Raw genomic sequence first — 20,411 nt, forward strand, 5'->3', positions numbered from 1 at the left:
AAAAGTAAAAAGCAGTAACCTGAGTCTGTCTAAATAGCAATTTTTTAATATCTGGAAGTTGTGCTTCACAATTTTGTCATTTTCTTAATTGTCAGAGTTTGGGGGGGGGTCAAATACCCAATCACAAAGAGATGCTACCCCTGTGAAGAGAGAAACAATAAATGGAAATATATTAAGTCTGTTATATATTGTAATCTTGAAAGCTCTGTTCACTTAAACTTTTTCTGATTTTTATTTTTTAGAGGAACAAAAGGAAAATGAGAAGACAAAAGGTGAAGCGCGGCTAGTAGATTCAGTAAATTGTTCTACAGCCTGTGTTCTAGAAGAAACTACTATGAAAATTGAAAAAGAAGATCAAAAGGAACTTGTGAAACTGCCAGTAATAGTGAAGGTAGAAAAAACTTTGCCAGAAATCGAGGAAAAAAAGATTGTCAAAGAAGAAAGTGATTCTTTCAAGGAAAATGTCAAACCCATTAAAGTTGAAGTGAAGGAATGCAGAGCAGATCCCAAAGATGTCAAAGGTAGCATGGAGAAACTAGTGGTACAGGAACCTGAGAGGCTAGAGTTTAGTGGCAATATCAGATCTTCTCAAGAAATTACAGAGAAATCTACTGAAGAAACTGAGAAACTTAAAAATGACCAGCAAGCCAAGATTCCACTAAAAAAACGAGAAATTAAACTGAGTGATGATTTTGACAGTCCAGTCAAAGGACCTTTATGTAAATCAGTTACTCCAACAAAAGAGTTTTTAAAAGATGAAGTAAAACAAGAGGAAGAGACTTGTAAAAGGATCTCTACCATTACTACTTTGAGTCATGAAGGGAGACTAATGGTAAATGGAGAAGTTGGTGATGAAAAGGTAACTCCAACTTTGAAGACAGAACAAATAGAGACAAAGTTTTATGATACAAAGGAAGATGTCTACAATAGCCCTTCTAAGGATAGAAGTGTCATTGTGGAGGGGAATGGAGCAGAATGCTTAAATTCTGTCATAACGAGTTTGAAAATAAGTGAGCTTGAGAAAGAAGTCCTTTTAGGGAAGGTTGTAGATAGTTCAGTCTCAGTCTTAGAGACCCACAGTCAAAAAGGGCAGTTAGAGGAACCTGGTCCTCCAGAAATGGAAACTTCTCTTGAGTCTTCTGAGATAGTAAAGGATCTCTCTTTAAAAACTGCTTTATCTGTCACTGAATCCTGTACCATGAAATTTGAAGAGAAGTCCCCCAAAAGTAAGAAGGATAAGAGTCCACCAATCCTAGAATGTCTTGAAAAGTTAGAGAAGTCCAAAAAGACTTTTCTTGATAAAGACTCACAAAGATTGAGTCCCATACCAGAAGAAGTTCCAAAGAGTACTCTAGGATCAGAACCACCAAGTCCTCCTGACGCATCTGAAACTTTCCCACCAACTAAAATGACTGGGCATTGTGAAAAACCAGACTTAGAAAAAGAAGGGGTAGAGTGTCAGAGTACAAGTTCTTTTGAAGGTCAGTTCCTGGAAAAAGTAGACCCAGAAATTCTCAAAAGAGATTCTGAGTCCAAGAAAGTAGAAATGGATAATCTAGACAATGAGGATCCTTCTGAAACAAAGGGTTCTGTTCAAAAAAGCAAATTTAAATATAAGTTGGTTCCTGAAGAAGAAACAACTGCCTCAGAAAATACAGAGATAACCTCTGAAAGGCAGAAAGAAGGCATCAAATTAACAATTAGGATATCTAGTCGGAAGAAGAAGCCAGATTGTCCTGCCCAAATTCCAGAACCAGAAAGCAAGCAAGAGAAGACAGAAAAAGAAGAAGAGAAAACAAATGTGGGCCCTACTTTAAGGAGGTCTCCAAGAATATCTAGACCTACAGCAAAAGTGGCTGAGATCAGAGATCAGAAAGCTGATAAAAAGAGAGGGGAAGTAGAAGATGAAATGGAAGAAGAGTCAGCAGCCTTGCAAAAAACAGACAAAAAAGAAAATTTGAAAAAACTGGAGAAGGATACAAACTCTAAAGGAGGCAAGGTAAAACTACTCTGAATTTTAAATTTTAATTAGAAATATTTAAATCTGAGTGTTTATAGCTTTTTTGCTTTAGGCTAAAGCATAGTCATTCTTATCTTTCAAACATTTTTTTTCTATTACAGGCAGTATTAGAAATATATTCTTGTTGTAAATTATTCAAGTAATGCACAATCTGTGGGGCTGGGGATGTGGCTCAAGCAGTAACGCGCTTGCCTGGCATGTGCGGGGCTCTGGGTTCGATCCTCAGCACCACATAAAAATAAAATAAAGATGTTGTGTCCACCGAAAACTGAAAAAAAATAAATATTAAAAAAAATTCTCTCTCTTTCTCTCTCTTTTTCTCTCTCTTTCTCTCTCTCTCCCTTCTCTTTCTCTCTCTTTTTCTCTCTCTTTCTCTCTCTCTCTCTCCCTTCTCTTTTTCTCTCTTAAAAAAAAAAAAAAACCACAACCTGTAGGATTATAAAACGAAATTTCCCATAACCAGTTTTACAGATTGGGGTGCATACTGTTCCAATCTGTTTTCTATGCATTCATATATATGTTTATAAACATTTTACCTATCATTTACAAAATAAATCGGGTCCTATGTGTTCATTTTTTGTGAGTGCTTTACTTAACAGTGTATCTGTTTTTCCATGTCAGGAGATCAGTCTACTTGTTTTTATTAATGGCCACATAGTATTTTCATATTGTGGAAATACCTCAGTTCTTTTAACCACTCCCTTATTAATTGACATTAGGTTGTTTCCAATTTTTCACTATTACAGGCAATGCTGCATTGAAGATCCATTTGGACATGAGTGAGTATTTCTTTAGAATAGACTCCTAGAATTGGAATTGCTGGGTCAAGGGGCATGCCACATTGCCTCCAAAAAGGCCCTAGTAATAAATCATTTCCTTACCAGTATCTGAGAGTGCCTGTTTCCACCATTTAAATCATTAGTCTTGGAAGCCAGAATTCTTTTTTCTGTAACCACCTCATTTTAAGTAAAATGTACAAATCTTTGACTAGTGTTATCATTTAAATAAATTAAAAACAAGAGTTGTTTTTAATTTATTTAAAGGATAAGGTTATTCTTCCTTGCAGGTGAACCTTTGTTCCCTGAAATACTAAGTTTTTAATTCTATACTTTGAAAAACGTTTTCTGATAAAAATTATTTAGTTCTTTGCTGGAAACCTGTAGTATGAGAATGAAATGAAATATGCATTAAAAGATATAAAATTGGGGCTGGGGTTGTGGCTCAGCGGTAGAGCACTTGCCTAGCATGTGCAAGGCCCTGGGTTCAATCCTTAGCACACATAAAAATAAATAAATAAAATAAAGGTATTGTGTCCAACTACAAATAAAAAATAAATATTTAAAAAAGATTATAAAACTAGGCAATAAAATATTGTTAACAATGTTGGAAACTTATTCTCTGAATAATATTTTTTTTAAATTTTAAAATTCTTTTAAAATTTGACCCTCTTGAAATTTTTAGGTTCATCTTTAATATTATTATAGCTTTACATTTTTGATAATAATAAGTGAGTATATAGTCATCCTTCTGTTATTGATAGAACCTTTAAAATGTACATGGCCTTTGACCCAGAATCCTCTTCGAGGAATTTATCCTAACCATCACGATGTGCGTTAAAATTTATATTTCAATGGATACATTATTCATGAAAGTGAAAAAATGGGAAACAACTACCTAAATGTCTATAGGTGATATATACACCCAGGTGATAGCATATAGATGCAGCCATGTGATAACGTATTATATAGTCACTAATAGTAAGGAGAACATACAATGATTAGAAAAACTATATGACATAAAAACTATATGACATTATAATCCATGTAAAACTCTCCCCAAACCAGAAAATAGTAGTGAATATATACACCAAAATTTAATAATAGTAGGTATATTAAGGTGATCAGACTATAATTTTTATTTTTTTCTTCATGTATTCCACATGGGACATGCAATCAGGAGGAGTTTAGTTTTTTTTTTTTTTCTTCTTATATCAAATTATGTCAATTTTTTATTTTGCCCAAGGTAAAACCCAAAGGCAAAGTTCGGTGGACTGGTTCTCGAACACGAGGCAGGTGGAAATATTCTAGTAATGATGAAAGTGACGGGTCTGACAGTGAAAAATCATCTGCAGCTTCAGAAGAGGAAGACGAAAAGGAAAGTGAAGAAGCCATCGTAGCAGACGATGATGAACCATGCAAAAAATGTGGCCTTCCTAATCATCCTGAACTAGTATGTACCTGATCTAAATGAACAATGTTCATAGTCATAGGTAGCTGTGGTTGCCTGGAGCAGTCTGACTCATCTGGGTTTGATCATGAAATTTTTTCATTCTACAGAGTATGTATTCTAGAAAGTAACCTCTATTTCTGTTTCTCAACTAATAATGCCAGTTTGAGAAGACCAAGGATAAAGGTTTTGTTTTTATTGTAGCTAGTTTATATGTAGACATTTTCTCTACCTAATAAGTATACACCCTGTTCTCTTCTCACAAATCAATGAATTTATTCAACTAATTCTATTCAATTCCTTTAAGTTTTTTTAAAAATATATTTCTGAAGTGCCATCAAGTAAGTTCAACCTATGAAGGCCTCATTGCCTTCCTCTAAAAGCATAAAAAGTAGTAACCCAATGGGCTTTAAAATTTTCAATATTGGAAGTTGCATATAGTCTAGATATGTTTGGAAAAACATTATCAAAACTATGTGGAGCTTTCTTACCCAAGAAGTAAACTCTTCAAGGGTGGCCTACATCAGGAGAACCACTTCTTAGTCAATATATATTATATGCAGTTCATAAGGAGTTTGTTGAAGAAACACTCTGATTATGCCCAATTGTATGCAGTTCTGCTCTTCTTTTGAGTAGATTTGACATTAACAACTTTCAACTATTAAGTAGAGATAAACATAAAGAATGATCCTCTTATATGTGTTGAATGTGTTGAGCAGAAACATCTCAAGATTTTCTGATGTTTCAAAACATAAGAGATGGTTCTCTAGGTTCTTTTTTTCTAAAAAGCAGTGTGATATAATAAAAAAAGCAAGGGGCCAGAAAGACATGGATATAGGTCCTGCTTCTGCCACTTATCAGTGTTTTCTTCTCTGTATCTTGATGTCTTTATTATAAAATGGGACTTCTACTGCGTGTTTCTGAAGGGTATTTTAAAAACTCAGGTAAAGCTGGGTGCTATGGAACATGCCTGTAATCCCAGTGACTTGGGAGACTCAAGGCAGGAGAATTGCAAGTTTAAGGGTAGCCTCAGCAAGTTAGCAAGGTCTAAGCAACTTAGTAAAAGTGTGTTGCAAAATAAAAAGGGTGGGGGATGTGCGGCTGGGATTAGGGCTCAGTGGTAGAGCTTTTGCCTAGCATGCGTGAAACACTGGGTTTGATCCCCGGCACCACATAAAAATAAACAAATAAAATAAAGGTATTGTGTCCACCTACAACTAATAAAAAAATTTTTTTTAAAAACAAAAAGGGTAGGGGATGTAGCTCAGTGGTAAAGCACTCCTGTGTTAAATCCCCAGTATGGGGGGAAAATGGTGGGAGGAAGAAAAAGAAAACAAAAAAGGTTGCCTGGTAGAGTTCCTGATAGATATGTACTAGGTTTAAGATCTACAGGGAGACCAGGCTGCTCCATCAAAGGATTAAGGATAGAGGAATACAGCTTTTATGGCATCCACATGGTAGGCAGAGTCCTGGGCTCTTGATGTCATCATTGTAGAGGTAGAGTTTTGGGTGTGTATTTTTGCTGTTCTTCATCATGTTTCTTCACATGGTACATATCTCATTACCATCTTTGGTCTCCACCTAGGGGAGTGTATTCTATGGTAACAAGATAAAGGCAACTGTAGGTTACTTAAGTGACTATTCTATGCATGCATTTGCCTCTTTTCTTGTTAGAAAGTCTCTCCTATTTTCACAGTGGGGCAGACAATGGGGCCAACTATTATCCTATCTCAGTGGCCTTACCTTAGTGATTTTGCTTTGTCTGGCTCTAGCTTCTTGGTGCTTCTACTGAACACATTTTTTTTTAAAGGCTGAGCTGACTTCTCAGCCTTGCATCTCCTGGTTTGTTATCGTATTTCTATAAGCCTTGAAGATTGGTTCACTTTTTAACTTCTAATTTTCTGGTTAGGCTGTTAACTCCATTGAGACTAAGGGCTAGATTATCTGTATTACTTCCCCTGAGAGGTTTTAATCCCTTAAATCCTAAGGAGTCCTATTTCATGAGAATCTCTAATTGTCTCAGAGAGTTGCCCTCTTATTAGAGCACACATAGGATTTATATTTATTTGGCTATTTTCATGACTATGTGGAAAATCCCATTGCTGTTTACTGTGCCAAGGAGAATGACTTCAGAAACTGAAGATCCCTAGTATGATGGATTTCTTATGTCATGGATTTCCTATGCTTAAGGGTAACCCTCAAATCAAATAATAAGCAGTTAGTATACATTAAATGGTACAGATATGATGCTGAGCTAAAAATACATGATTCTTGTCCTCATTGCGCTTATAACATAAAAGAAATAAATTGTTAAGTAAATGTAGAACCCTGGAATTTTCTAGCTGCTTTAGTCAAAATAAATGCATCATTGTATAAGGCCTGGGAATCTTACATGGTTGTCTTTATTTAGGAGGATTTTACCTTTATTAAGGAGTAGGGATAGAACGCAACTGATTTCTGAAATGGAGACTAAATGTTTATTTGTAATTTTATTATTTGAAATTTAGATTATATTTTACCATAGAAACAATGTGATAATGGGGCTAGGTATATGGTAGAGTGCTTGCCTCATATGCACAAGGCCCTGGGTTCAATCCCCAGTACCACTAAAAAAAAAACACAATGTGATAAATGGAATTGGGTGCCTGGGTTAGTCTACATATGCCTATGTAATCAATTAAATAAGGAAGAGTATATATATGATTATATAACCAAGATATAATACCCAAATTACTGAAGACTGAATCTTGGTCATCAGCATCAATTGGTAATACATTGTATGGAGAGGGTGGAAGGTATTTTTCCACTTTCAACCTTCCTTCCCCCTGTAAAACTATGCATTATAGTTTCAGAAACTTACATGCATGCAAGGTTTGAGCAAATAAGTAAAAGCGTACCTAATAGGAACCTAGTCACTTTTAGCAAGACCAGAGGTAGACATCAGTTCTGTAATGCTGGATTAGAGCTAGGGATATTAGTATGAACTCATTCTTATTTTAATATAGATGTATCTGTATACATGCATATGTATGCGTGTATGAGTGCACGTGTGACTATTCTCTGCATGCATTTGCCCCTTTTCATGTGAGAAAGTCTCCTATTTTCACAGTGGGGCAGACAATGGGGCCGACTATTATATTGGCACTATTATATTTTACTGTATACACATATATATACATAGATATGTTTGTTTATTTGTTGCTCTGACCTCTAAAAGAGCTTTGCATTAGTGATGTCCAGTAACAAGGAGGACTCAGACTACCCAAACCCTGCTTTCCGAATTCCATTTTATAATAAAGGAACAGTCCAATGTGAAAGAGCTTCCATTATGTCCATTGCTAAACAATTATAACAACAAATTAAATGTCCACAGCTTTGGATTATAACCTAAATAATAATAAGTATTCATTAGTTCATATTGATACAAATAAATCATTGAATAAACAAGTGAGTGTGGGTAAAGAGACATTTTTTCTTTACAGAACAATTCCACTAGTGGGCAAAAATTTAAGTGGAAAATAAGATATTTGCACAGCTTTATCATGTCTTCCTCCAGAATATTTATTAATTACTATAATGATTTTTAATTCATATCCACAGATTGTTTGATACTGGAAAATTTTTTTCCCTCCCCTTGAGTATGAGCTACATTTATCTTGAGTATAGTTTATGAAAAGTGAAAAGTAGGGGCTGGGGCTTAGTGGCAAAGCACTTGTATAGCATGTGTGAGGCACCAGGTTGAATCCCCAGCACCATACAGAAATTAATAAAACAAAGGCACATCAACATCTAAAAAATATGTATTAAAGAAAAAAGTGAAAAGTAATAGCTTTACAGTAGAGGAAACCAATAGACACAACTAAAACTAAATGATCAATGTTAATATCACCAATAATAAATCATATTGTTTTCATGGACTATGTAATAGGATATACCTCTGTGGCATTCTTGAAAACTCATAACCCCAGTCTGATCATTAGAAAATATTAAACAAACACAAATTCAGGGACAATCTACAAATTATTTGAATTAGTATCTTTCAAAACTGTCAAAGTCATGGAAAAGAAAGACTGAGTAACTATTGCACATCAGAGGAGAGTAAGGAGACAATGTAGAATCCTGGATTCAGAATCAGAAAAATCTGGTGAAATCTGGTATTGTAGTGGTGTTAATTTTTTAGTTTTGGTTGATATCCCATAGTTAGGTAAAACTTTAAACCTTGATGGGAAAACTAATATCTTGGTAACTCTTCCATAAATCTAAAGTTATTTAAAAAGTTAAATATTCATGAGTGTACCATGTTAAGTTTAGAGAGTTGATCATCTATATTTAAAAAGCAAAAAAATATCAGTTGTAGGACTAATTATTATTAGCCTTTGTATTTAAACATGATGGATCTAAATATTCCTGTCCTTTGCTTATTTGAATTTACATGAAAAAAGAAACCATGAGTTTGTTGCGTATATGTAATTAAGATGCATTTAAAATGGAAATCTTTCGTTCTATATGTTTTAACAGTAGTTTATGATACTTGAGCTTTAAAACTTTGTTATAAGGAATGTTATCATTGCCCTTATGCAATGATAAATCACTTTAAAATGATTGTAACTCTAGTTCAGAAAGGACTTGTTATTTTTCACTAAATTTTGTACTTTACCTTTTTTTTTTTTTTTTTTAGTGTTTCGGGGGAGGTGTTGTTTTAAGTTTTTTTAAAAAGTGGCATCATCCCTAATTGTCAGATACCCAATTTCCAGACTCCTACTAATTATAAGATTTTTTATTCATTAGATTTATGCAAATAAAGAGCACTTTGTAATAAGTACTAATAAATATTGAATTGTCATTATCTTAAGAGTCATTGAATTTAGTCAGTTAGGTTGACATTAATATGGTTTATTTCAGATTCTTCTATGTGATTCTTGTGACAGTGGATACCACACGGCCTGCCTCCGCCCTCCTTTGATGATCATCCCTGATGGAGAATGGTTCTGCCCCCCTTGCCAACATGTATGACCCAGCCCATCTCCATATGTCCAGCCCTTGGCTTTATGTTTCAAATTAGTGATATTTTTTAACTGCCACTGAACATCTTCCATTTTCAGAGATATTTATACTTGTTATTTTCTTCTTATTTAGATGCCTACCTTTTTTTTTCCAAATATTTATTTAGTTGTAGATGAACACACAGTATCTTTATTTATTTTTATGTGGTGTTGAGGATCAAACCCAGTGCCTCACACATGCGAGGCAAGCACTTTACCACTGAGCTACAGCCCCAGTCCCAAGATGCCTACCTTTTATTAATATCTTTTAGGTCTTTCTTTTACTCTTTTCCAATGCCATTCTCAGAAGCCCACCAATTTTTTATAAATTTATCATTTATTTTTTCTTACATTTGTTACAATCACAGAGAATACCAAATTTAGATTTAGGGAGGAAATAAGTTTCTTTCTATAATTTATTCCTTATCTTTCATCCTTGTTTTCCACTCCTGCCTACCTTGTTTTTGTCAATAGTTTTATAGATTAAATTATCAGAATTGGGAAAAACAGATTTTCTTTTTCTTTGACCTTGATTCTGGTGATTTTTTTTTTTTTAACTGAAGAACAGGATATTTCTGTGCCACTGTACCAATTGGGTATTTTGCCTTATAAACCCAGTCTCTTGCTTTTGAAATGATGGGCTTTGTGCATTTCTCAGTGAAGTGGACTTTTTTGGCTTAGTGTAGCTATATCATTTACATTTTCCATGATCTGTTTTGACTTAGCAACCATGTAACATTGTTTCACCTTTTTCCCAATTCTTTTTTAAAAAATTGTTATTGGCACTATTATATTTTACTGTATATATAATATCCAAAAAAATGTCTTATGATCTTTTTCTTTTAATTATAATCATTGTTTTACATAGTTTTGAACCAAATGATATTTTAAATATTGGTTACTTTTACCAGGGTAGGCATAGAATGTATTTTCTTGGCAAAGCTAGATTGAGCTTCACATCAAAATACTACGCTTATCTTAATTTCAGTGGATGCTGAAGCACCTGTTTAATAAACACAAGGAAAGCTTCAGTATTCCTTAACTATGTGGCCTTTAATCAGTTCTTATTACACAATACCCATGCGTTTAACATGATATGGCAAATGATTGTGGAAAGATGTTAAAAGTGGCAATTATTGGGCTAGGGATGTAATTCAGTGATAGAGCTCTTACTTGGCATGTGTGAGGCCCTGGGTTTAATCCTCAGTACTGGGAGAAAAGGAATGTGAAAAATGACAGAGTCAGTTAAGGTAGCTCATGCCTGTAATCCCAGCTGCTTAGGTGGTTGGGGCAGGAGTTCATAAATTTGAGTCCAGTCTGGGCAAGTTAGTTATCTTTTTAATTTTTATTTTTATGAGGTGTTGAGAATTGAACCCAGTGCTTTTTCACACGTGCTAGGCAAGCTCTTTATCACTGAGCCACAGCCTCAGCCCAGAAGTTTGTTATTTTTAAAAAATAAATTGTTTTTTGTTTTCTTTAAGAGGATGGGGTTGTAGCTCAGTGGTAAAGTACTTGCCTAGCATTCATAAGGCCCTGCATTCAATCCCAAGAAAAAAAATATTTATATTTTGCTCTTTCAGAAACTGTTATGTGAAAAATTAGAGGAACAGTTGCAAGATTTGGATGTTGCCTTAAAGAAGAAGGAGCGTGCTGAACGAAGGTATTTAGATAAATGCATTAATTATTTGACAACTGAATTGTCTTATAGTATAGATGAATGCATCTATCTAGAGCAGAGATTGGCAAACTGTGACCTGTGGGTCAAATCTGTCCTGCTCCTTGTTTTGGTATTACCTATCAAGAATAATTTTTATGTTTTTAGATGGTTGGGAAAAAATTAAAAATTAAATCATATTTATGACACATGAAAATTAAATGACATTCACATTTCTTTGTCCACAACTAAAGTTTGTCTGTATCCGCTTTTGCTCTACAAAAGCAGTTATAAATTACAGTAAAGATCTAATGACTGTCCAACTTTGACACGTGTTGTCTGTCATTTCATAGAAAAGTTTGCCAATCCCTTATCTAGAGTATGTCTCAGAACCCACCATGAATAAATATTAGCCCAAGTATTATAGTGAACATAAGAAAATTACAAGAACTGCCCTATCACTTAGTTACTCATGTGCATCTCTTTGGGTGGGCAAGTAACACTTAATTAACAATGCCAAATAATTAACATTTAATGGTTGAACCATGTACTGAATATAAAAGAGATGACTCCATTTTCATTATGCCACTACACTGAGGTCCAAAGCAGTGAGAGAAAGTTTCTTGGAGGAAGTAAGACTTAACATGATCTAATATTTAAAAGAATGTTTAGAATCAAAACAGTAGGTATATAATTCATTTGCACCTATTGTGTACCGAACTGAAGAGAAAAGGTAAGACAACTCTTGTTTACATGGAACTCAAATCATATCAGAAAATACAGATGTATGAATCATTAAATAAATAATGTATAAATACACTAAAATAGAAAAATCAAGATATATTCAAAATAATATAAGAACATTGTGGAGGAGCAATTTAGTAATCTTAGGAGTTGGAGTTATCAGGGAAAGCCTTGGAAGATAAATTGGCATTATATAGTTGAACACGTAAAGAAGAGGTATTCCAAAGCCGTGAGTACAAAACATGAGTAAAGACAAAGTAGAAGTCAGGGTAGGAGAATGGTAGGGGAGATATACCTCTTAAAGCAGAGTAAGTCCAAATTGCAAACAGCCTTACATTCCTGGGTAGGGACTTTGAAGTATTCTTTATAGACACTGGGGGAACCATCAAAGATGGTATGTGGTTATTTATTTCAGAAAATGCTCTGGTAGGACAGCACTAGCAGAGTGGCAGGCCAGGGCCCAGGACCTACCTCCTGCCCCTGGATGCGCTGCCTCACTGGCTGGCCTGCACCATGCTCCACCCTGGACACTGCTTGTCCTTTTGGTGGGGTATACAGGGTTTGGGAGTAGGCCCCAGGTCAGCCTGATTTACAGCTTTTATTTATTTATTTTTAACTTAAAAAAAAAATATTTATTTGGGCTCATGGTTCTAGAGGCCTAAAGTTGAGAAGAAATATCTGGAGTCAGTCATTCTGGAGTAAGAATGGCCTTCTTGCTGGCAGAGTCCTGAGGTGGTGTAGGGCTTTGCATAGCCAGAGACAGAGAGCACGTATGTCCTTTGAAAATGTTGTGTGCCTGACATTCTGCTACCCAAGGTGTGGAGACCATACCATATTCAGAAGTTTGTTGTCGTTGAGGGCCCATCTGGAATTTAGTCACAGTTAGGAAGAAATACCACTTCTGACAAAATGCAACTTCTTACCATAGAACTACTACTCACTTCCTCCAAACTCCTGAAACGGAAAATTGAAGAGCCACAGCAATTGATAAAGCAGAAACCAAGCTATGTTAACTTATACAGCATTTCACATGAATACTCGAAGGATTGAAAGCTGTTTGAGGTGGTAGCAGGGAGGCCAGTGTCAAACATGCAGACCTGTGCTGCTGTGGATAGGTGCAGACTCACTGGATGGGCCACAGTCGAGTCCTGGACTTCTCACCTCAGACACAAAAGCCTCTTTTGAGGCACATGTCAGAGAAAAATTCAATTGAGTCATTGAGGCTGTGGATAGGAGAGAGCAAGAAAGAAAGAAAGAGAAAGAGAATCGATGAACTCACCAAAGAGTTGGCCCAGAAAACTGCTGAACTTTTGTAAGTCCATGCAGCAGATTCAAAAAAAAGCAGAAAGTTCAGAGATGGGAGAGGGCTCCGAACAAACAAGTGGATGTGGCCATGGTCACTGCACTGAGGCATCGCCTGACAGAAGCGGAGGAGGAGCTTCTTAGGAAGGAAGAAGCAGCAGCAGCTGAAAAGGAGGTTCAAGGGAAAGCTCAGCTCTAGGACTTTACTTAAGAATCTGTTGCAGTGGGTAGAACTAGTGGGAAATCAGAGTACTACCAAAGCCAGCAGTCCTCAGGCTAAAGCTGTGACATCAGCTTTATGCTTACAGATCTCTCTTCAAATAAGAAATCCTAATGCCTAACCCAAGGGTACCCACATTCTGTGTGTAGCCACCCCGATCTCAAAACCCATTTCCATCAAGGACGACAGGACCAGCATGTAGACTGCCCAAGAAAGGGGAGTTTCTGAGGCTTAGCCAGAAAGACAACATCAGGCCCCAAATGGCTTTAAAAAAAAAACCAGCAATGATAGTGAACGTCATCTGAAAGGTGGGTGGCTCAGGACCATCATCTCTTGCCTTTGGGGAATGTTGTTTCAGGGACCGGTGATACTGTCCTTTTCGGCACATCACACAGTAAGACATTGGAAAAGCAAAGATCGTGATGCACATAAGCAACTAAATTAACCAGAATTTAACAAAGGGGAATCTCAGCCAAAATTTTATTAAAACATCCTTTTAAAAGCAATAAACAAATTACAAAAAGAAAAAAACACTGAGAAGGAACAATCTTATCTTAAAGTTTTAGTGAAACAAAGCTCCAGCTGCTGAAATAATCGACCCAGTCTTCAGTAGTCCTGACACCTGGACCCCTTGTGCATTGGTCATTAATGCTCAGGCCTGGGGCCTCATAAGATGTCAAACACTAGAAGAAATTTCATCTGTGCCCACTGCCTTCTAAAATGTGAGGCAAGGAATGGAAAAGTTCTGTTAATAGCAGTGAAGTAAAGATTTTTTTGTTTGTGTCTAACCTTCTCAATTAATTTGAAAGCCAACAAAGTAAGATTTCTGTTTCCCTGGAGTTTTCTACTGCTCAAGATTTTACTCTTTAGGTTACATAAGGGACTTGTTCAGTCAGATTTCAGTTTTCGTTTGACAGATTGCTTTTCAGTTTGTTAGTTTGATTCAGGTTTTTTATGTCCATAGATGCATGTTTATTCAAATTTTTGGCATATCTGTGCAGTCTTCTGTAGCTGAGTAATTTGCACCCTTTGACCATGCTGCCAGCCTCTGTCCTAATAGTTATTTCTGTGGTATCATTTTGGAGGGTGGTAAAACTCTTTTGATCAGCACCCATCATTGGTGCAGCCTCTGAGCACTTGGCATGACAGTACATGGCACATGTAATGCACTGGGACCATCTTGGAAGCATTGCAGCCTTAAGACCCCCTCCCCTGGTAGTATCAGCAGCTTGCTCTTTATTAACTGTGGGCAAGACTTTCTTTTTGCTGGCTTAAGTTTTCCAGCCAGTGGCTCCTTTTGCCTCCTGCTGCTTTGCCCTTTGATGACTAAAATGATACTTTCTTACCTTTTAACCAAGTTTCTGGGGTTCTCCTGTACAGTGTATTCTAACATAATTTCTGAACTAAATAATGCATATAGGATCCAGAATCTAATACTGTCTTCCCAAAATAGTTTTGTTTCCACAAAAAACTATTTTATTTTTGAGAATCTCCTGCTTTAAAATTTTCTTCCATAAATTTTTCAATGCTATCAGGTCTTGTGCAGAGTTTTCAAGTGCTGACATCGTTCTGGAAACGAGCAATTATGTCCACAAATACATACACATATATATAAAGCACATGCAAAATGTATATGTCAGCTATGTTAATAATTTATTTTTAAATCTACATAGAGAAAGTGTGTGTTTGTGGTAGGTGATTAAAACTATTGGTTTAAAACTATATAGGTTTGTAAATTGAATTCTCTTATTTTAAAACTATAATCTAATTAACAATAGTAGAATTATGATTGTTATTGCAGTAAGCATTGGATTAGCAGTATATTAAAAGTAGGTAATAGGGGCTGTGTATATAGCTTAGTTGGTAGAGTGCTTGCCTCACATGTACAAGGCCCTGGGTTCAATCCCCAGCACCAAAAAAAAAAAAAAAAGAGTAAGTAATAAAGCAGTTACTTAAAATGCCAATAAACTGAAAACTGTTACTCCTCATTTTAAGTATTTTAAACTTGTGAAAAAATGGCAATGTTGATTTTTTGAGTGTTCACTTTGACCTTTGGCTAATAGGGTAGACAATTCATCTGGTATGTAGGTAGCTATTAAGTGGGGAAAAAATACTGCTGTGAATATCACTGTTTAGGCAAACATTGTAGTATTGTTTATTTGGACACTTAATTTCCTCCAAAGTTATCTAATATTGATGCTTGGACCATGGTTGCACTTTAGCTTTCCATACAAAAAAATGACTTGCTAGTTATAGTGCATGTTCTTTGTCCCATAATGTGTATACAAAGACAAGAACTTAAAAAAAAAAATGCTGTAGCCAGATTTTTGTTTCATTTAAAGTAGCTAATAATTTTAATGTTCCTTTAACATGCTAAGAGGACATGGCATCTCTCTTGGATAGTGGCATTCAGTAAGCTTCAGAAAGCACCATAATTTCATAATCTATATACATTACATGAGACAAATAATTTGAGGTTTATCATATTTAAAAAATGTTTTTTGTACCTAGGATTCAACTCAGGGCCGCCTAATCACTGAGCCACATCCCTAAGCCCCTTTGTATTTTTTATTTAGATACACCCTTTGTATTTTTTATTTAGATACAGGGTCTCACTAAGTTGCTGAGACTGGCTTTAAACCTGTGATCCAGGACTGGGGATGTGTCTCAAGTGGTAGCACACTTGCCTGGCATGTGCGAGGCACTGGGTTCGATCCTCAACACCACATAAAGATAAAATAAAGATATTGTGTCCACTTAAAACTAAATATATATATATACCTTTGATCCTCCTGCCTCAGCCTCCTAAGTAAGCTGCTGGTATTACAGAAGTGTGCCACTCCGCCTGGCTAAAATTTTTGCTTTTAAGTTTGAGTAAAGTCTGACCCCCATACAAGGAAATGTGTTATGTATGTTATACTTACATCAAGACATAATTTACTATTGAAATATGGGAGATGGCTTATTCAGAAGGATATTCTACTTACATGTCAAGGCTTAAGCTGTGTGCCATGTCTCTTTTATGTTCTATTTTAAGATCTCTTTCTTATCTCCCTGGGAAGTTAACCTTATACTTGAGGCAGTCGCTTTTTTGAAGAAGTCACCAAAGTTTCTAGGAAAACATGTTCAAAGTATAACTGAAGAATAAATTGAATTTTTTTGTTTGTCTTACAGTGGAGAAATATTGATTTGAACTGTTTTTTCTTTCTTTCCAAACTAAATTACAGATTCTTATCTATAAAGTTCAGGTTGCTTAGAAACTGTTTTCCAGTATTCTGCAGGGCCAGTCAGTTGTGCAGAAGTTGAAATATTCTGTTATCAGAATTTTAAAAGAAGCTTTTAGATTATGAAATATGATAATAAAGGTATATTTCTGACTAAATAAGAAAAAAAATGCTCTGGTAACAGAAGTTGGAATTAGAGTTTGGGCGCTGCAGAGAGAGTTTATGAGATCCTATGAGGCCTGTACTAGGGGATAGTAAGGTAGACATGTTGGAGATACATTCAGAGGATTAATTTATAGGACTCAGTGTCCATTTGTTTACTCATATAGGATGAGAATATCTAAACAGTGCCCTTTGATTGGTCTTAGTACTTTAATTTTTTTCCTCTTAAACTTATGTCCTTTGACTCATTGTCTGCTTTTCAAATTTTAGTTTGCCTTAAATTAGCTAATTCTATAATCCAAAGTGAAATTTAATAAATTTCAGCCTCCACAACATTAACTTTAGTTTTTTTTTTTTTTTTTTTCACAATTCAATTTGAGCTGTCCAGGTCATAGAGGATGCTACTTCATTTAAAGGCAAGTTAATCTCCAAAACTGATTTAGAGATAGTGTTTAACTTTTTAAACTTAGTTGTCTAAATATCTTCGAATTTAGAAACCAAGGGTTATTTGTATAAACAACTTGTTTTTCAAATATTTATAACATTTTCTAGGGACATTTTCAAAAATGAAGAATAATTCTGCATAAAATTATTAGATATATTTTGATGTGCAGAGTTTCTTCTGTTTTGTTTTTTTTTTAACTTAGAAAAATCTAAAAATTCTTCAAATTAAATAGTAACTTATATTTATCGGTCTCAATCTTTCTGAAATCTTCCTGTCCTTCTAGAAATGAACAATTTTCCCACATCCTGAAGCTCGCCCATTAAGGGCTTAGAAGAGAATGTCTTCTTTCTAAAAGCCAAGAATATAAACCACTAAGAGTTCTGTCTGATACTCAGATTATATCTGCTTATTTTTTGGAAGTCTGTAATGCTTATGCTATTTATACATGCAAAAGATGTTTTGACAAAGGCCTTATATACAATAGGATATGCTGCTTCAATTATAAAATATTGTTGGATTTCATTTATTGGGTATCTACTTCATGCCATGCAGTATATTCACCATGAAGGGTATAATGTAATCTCTACCTTAATGGGCTCTATAGTCTAGTGGAAAAGAGGGACATGTCAATGAATATTTAGTGACTAGCTTGCAACTATCGGAGATATGGAGTTGTGATGCTCTGTGAAATCCACTCTATTTTATAATGGTCTCTTCCAGAGCTTGGTATTATTTGGAATTCAGACATCTCTGTGTTTCCAGAGTATTATTACTAAGTAGTTTGCTAACAGAGAGTTGAATTTAATCAGGGTTGGAATTTTCCATGTAATATAACAAAAGGGAAAGATAGAAAGAGACAAGGAATTTGAAAGTGTATGCAAAGGAGTATTTGGCAAGAGGGAGTAGTATCGGGGATTGAACTCAGAGGCGCTCAACCACTGAGCCACATCCCCAGCCCAATTTTATATTTTATTTAGAGTCAGGGTCTCACGGAGTTGCTAGCGCTTCACTTTTGCTGAGGCTAGCTTTGAGTTCTTGATCCCAAAGGAGTATTTTTAATGATGGAACAGGGAGTGTATGCCAGGTCAAGAGGAAAGTAAGGACATAAAGAGAGTAATGGACAGTGGATAGAGTTCTACTGAAATAAAAGAATTGTTGGATTTAGAGTACAAAATGATTGCAGGAACTGTTACTTACCTAAGGATTCCCAAGCCTGACACAAATCTTGATCAAATACAATGAGTGTGAACAGATATTTTTTTAGGGCATGGAAAAGTGTTGCCAATCTATAATCCCAACTACTTGGGAGGCTGAGGCAGGAGGAATCACAATTTGAAACTAGTCAGAGCAACTTAGCTTGTCCTCAGCTCAAATAAAAGTTTAAAACTTGGGCTGGGGATATAGCTCAGTATTTGTCTAGCATATGTGAGACCTAGGGTTCAATTCCCAGTACCACAAAATTAATAAATCAATATATCAATCAATAAATAAATTTTCTTCAGAGAGACGGGGCCAAGTTAAAGCAGAAATTTTGACCCATAAAGGAGAGAACTGGTATTTCAATTAACATGGTTATTGTAAGGACTGGTAATATGTCACAAATATTTAATAACAGAGATAGTTCAAGTCATGAAGTATTCCCTGTTTAGTCCAGTTAGTACTGTTCTTGTCTTTCCTAGTTATTACTTAATTGTATTTTTATCAGGCTTTTTATTAAAATCATTTTATTGTTTTCATAACATGCCAGTTTTTATTTAATAGCTTCATAACTCTCTCTGAGATTCCTATTAACAGGGTCAAGGGTTTCTAGAGCATAAAAGCTAAAGGACCCAGACAAGCAGATACATTAACTTCCTTTCAGAAGAGAGATTACAAGAGAGGAAGAATGGTTACTGTTTTAGTTCACTAATACACCCTGGCATATCAGAATTCAGCTATCCTTATTGAACTGGATTAACTTTAGGGAGAACCAGAGAATGCACCTGTTATATATAGCTGTTTGTAATGTAATATTTGTTGAATTAAAATCAACAAAGATTTGTTGGAAATAAAACTGTGGAGATGTCATTAGTGCTTCATATCCTCATATTATGGCTCCAAAGGTATCTTCTATTGTGGCACTGCAGAATGTAGAGCCTATGTCTGTATTGCGCTTTCTCTTTTCTATAGCAAGAATTGAGTGGTATTAGTGTCATTCACTGGGACCTTGATATGGTTTTATTATACACAATTCTTTTTTAATGGTATCCGGTCACAGTGGACTCTTGACAAAGCTTCCTTTTCTATTTCAGTTATAAGGTTTATTTCAATAGAATAAGTCAATTCTACATAAAATCGGCATACTACAGTGAAGAGCCACATCAATGTTTATAGCAGCTCAATTCACAATATCTAAACTAGGGAACCAAACTAGGTGCCCTTCAACAAATGAATGGATAAAGAAACTGTGGTATCACATGGAATATTATTTACCCTCAAAGAAAAATGAAATTATGGCATTTGTCATTAAATGGATGGAACTGGAAAATATTATCCTAAGCAAAATAAGCCAATCCCAAAGACCCAAAAGCTGGATGTTTTATCTGATATACAGATGCTAATTCACAATAAGGGGGCAGAGAATTGTGGTATTTTGGATGAAACAGGCGAGTGTAATGAGGAGAGGGGGCATAGGTGTAGGAATGATAGAATGAATCAGACATTATTACCCTATGTGCATATATGATTATATGAACTCCGTCATATACAACCAGATGAATGAGAGGTTATACTCCATTTGTGTATGATGTGTCAAAATGCATTCTACTGTCATGTACAACTAATTAGAATAAATGAAAAAAAAAAACACCTCACACCAAAAAAACAAGTATAAGTCAGTTCTAAAAGTATAGTTTTTATCCCTTTCGGAAGTTGTGTTAATAATAAACATGTCTGTGATATAGCCTCTACTTATCATGAAATTCTAATTTTATTGTCTGCATTAGCAATATTTTCATTGTTTTTTTCCACAAATCTTATTTTGTGTTTTTTACTTAAAGGAAAGAACGCTTGGTGTACGTGGGTATCAGTATTGAAAACATCATTCCTCCACAAGTAAGTTTTTTGCTTACAGTATTTTCAAAGGAGATATGGTCTTAATTGTTCTAAAATTTAACTCATTTTTGTAATGGGGCTAGTTTTAAATATATAATATATACATTATATATATAAATAAATATTTATATATATATTGCTAAAAATTAAATTTAAAACCCTAAATAAATTACCTATGATCGTGATTGAAATAAAAATATGTGCAGATAACCCAAAAATGTGATTTATCAAAGCTAAATTGGATGTTCATTGCTTGGGGTTTTATGTTCCATTGTTTTT

At 35.1% G+C, this 20,411-nt stretch overlaps 1 protein-coding gene and 1 pseudogene across 1 annotated transcript in view; both read left to right on the top strand.

Moving 5' to 3' along the window:
• Positions 1 to 20,411, top strand: part of Rsf1 (remodeling and spacing factor 1) — a 168,785-nt gene that overhangs the window by 133,284 nt on the left and 15,090 nt on the right. The window contains exons 6-10 of the mRNA XM_076846594.1: positions 243 to 1,999; positions 4,043 to 4,249; positions 9,149 to 9,253; positions 10,869 to 10,948; positions 20,078 to 20,132. Coding sequence (XP_076702709.1) covers positions 243 to 1,999; positions 4,043 to 4,249; positions 9,149 to 9,253; positions 10,869 to 10,948; positions 20,078 to 20,132 — 2,204 coding nt within the window. The remainder of the gene's footprint in view (positions 1 to 242; positions 2,000 to 4,042; positions 4,250 to 9,148; positions 9,254 to 10,868; positions 10,949 to 20,077; positions 20,133 to 20,411) is intronic.
• On the top strand, positions 12,459 to 13,513 carry LOC143392106 (protein ZNF365 pseudogene; annotated as a pseudogene).

Source organism: Callospermophilus lateralis, chromosome 2 (assembly GCF_048772815.1).
Source record: "Callospermophilus lateralis isolate mCalLat2 chromosome 2, mCalLat2.hap1, whole genome shotgun sequence".
Classification (NCBI taxonomy): Eukaryota; Metazoa; Chordata; class Mammalia; order Rodentia; family Sciuridae; genus Callospermophilus; species Callospermophilus lateralis.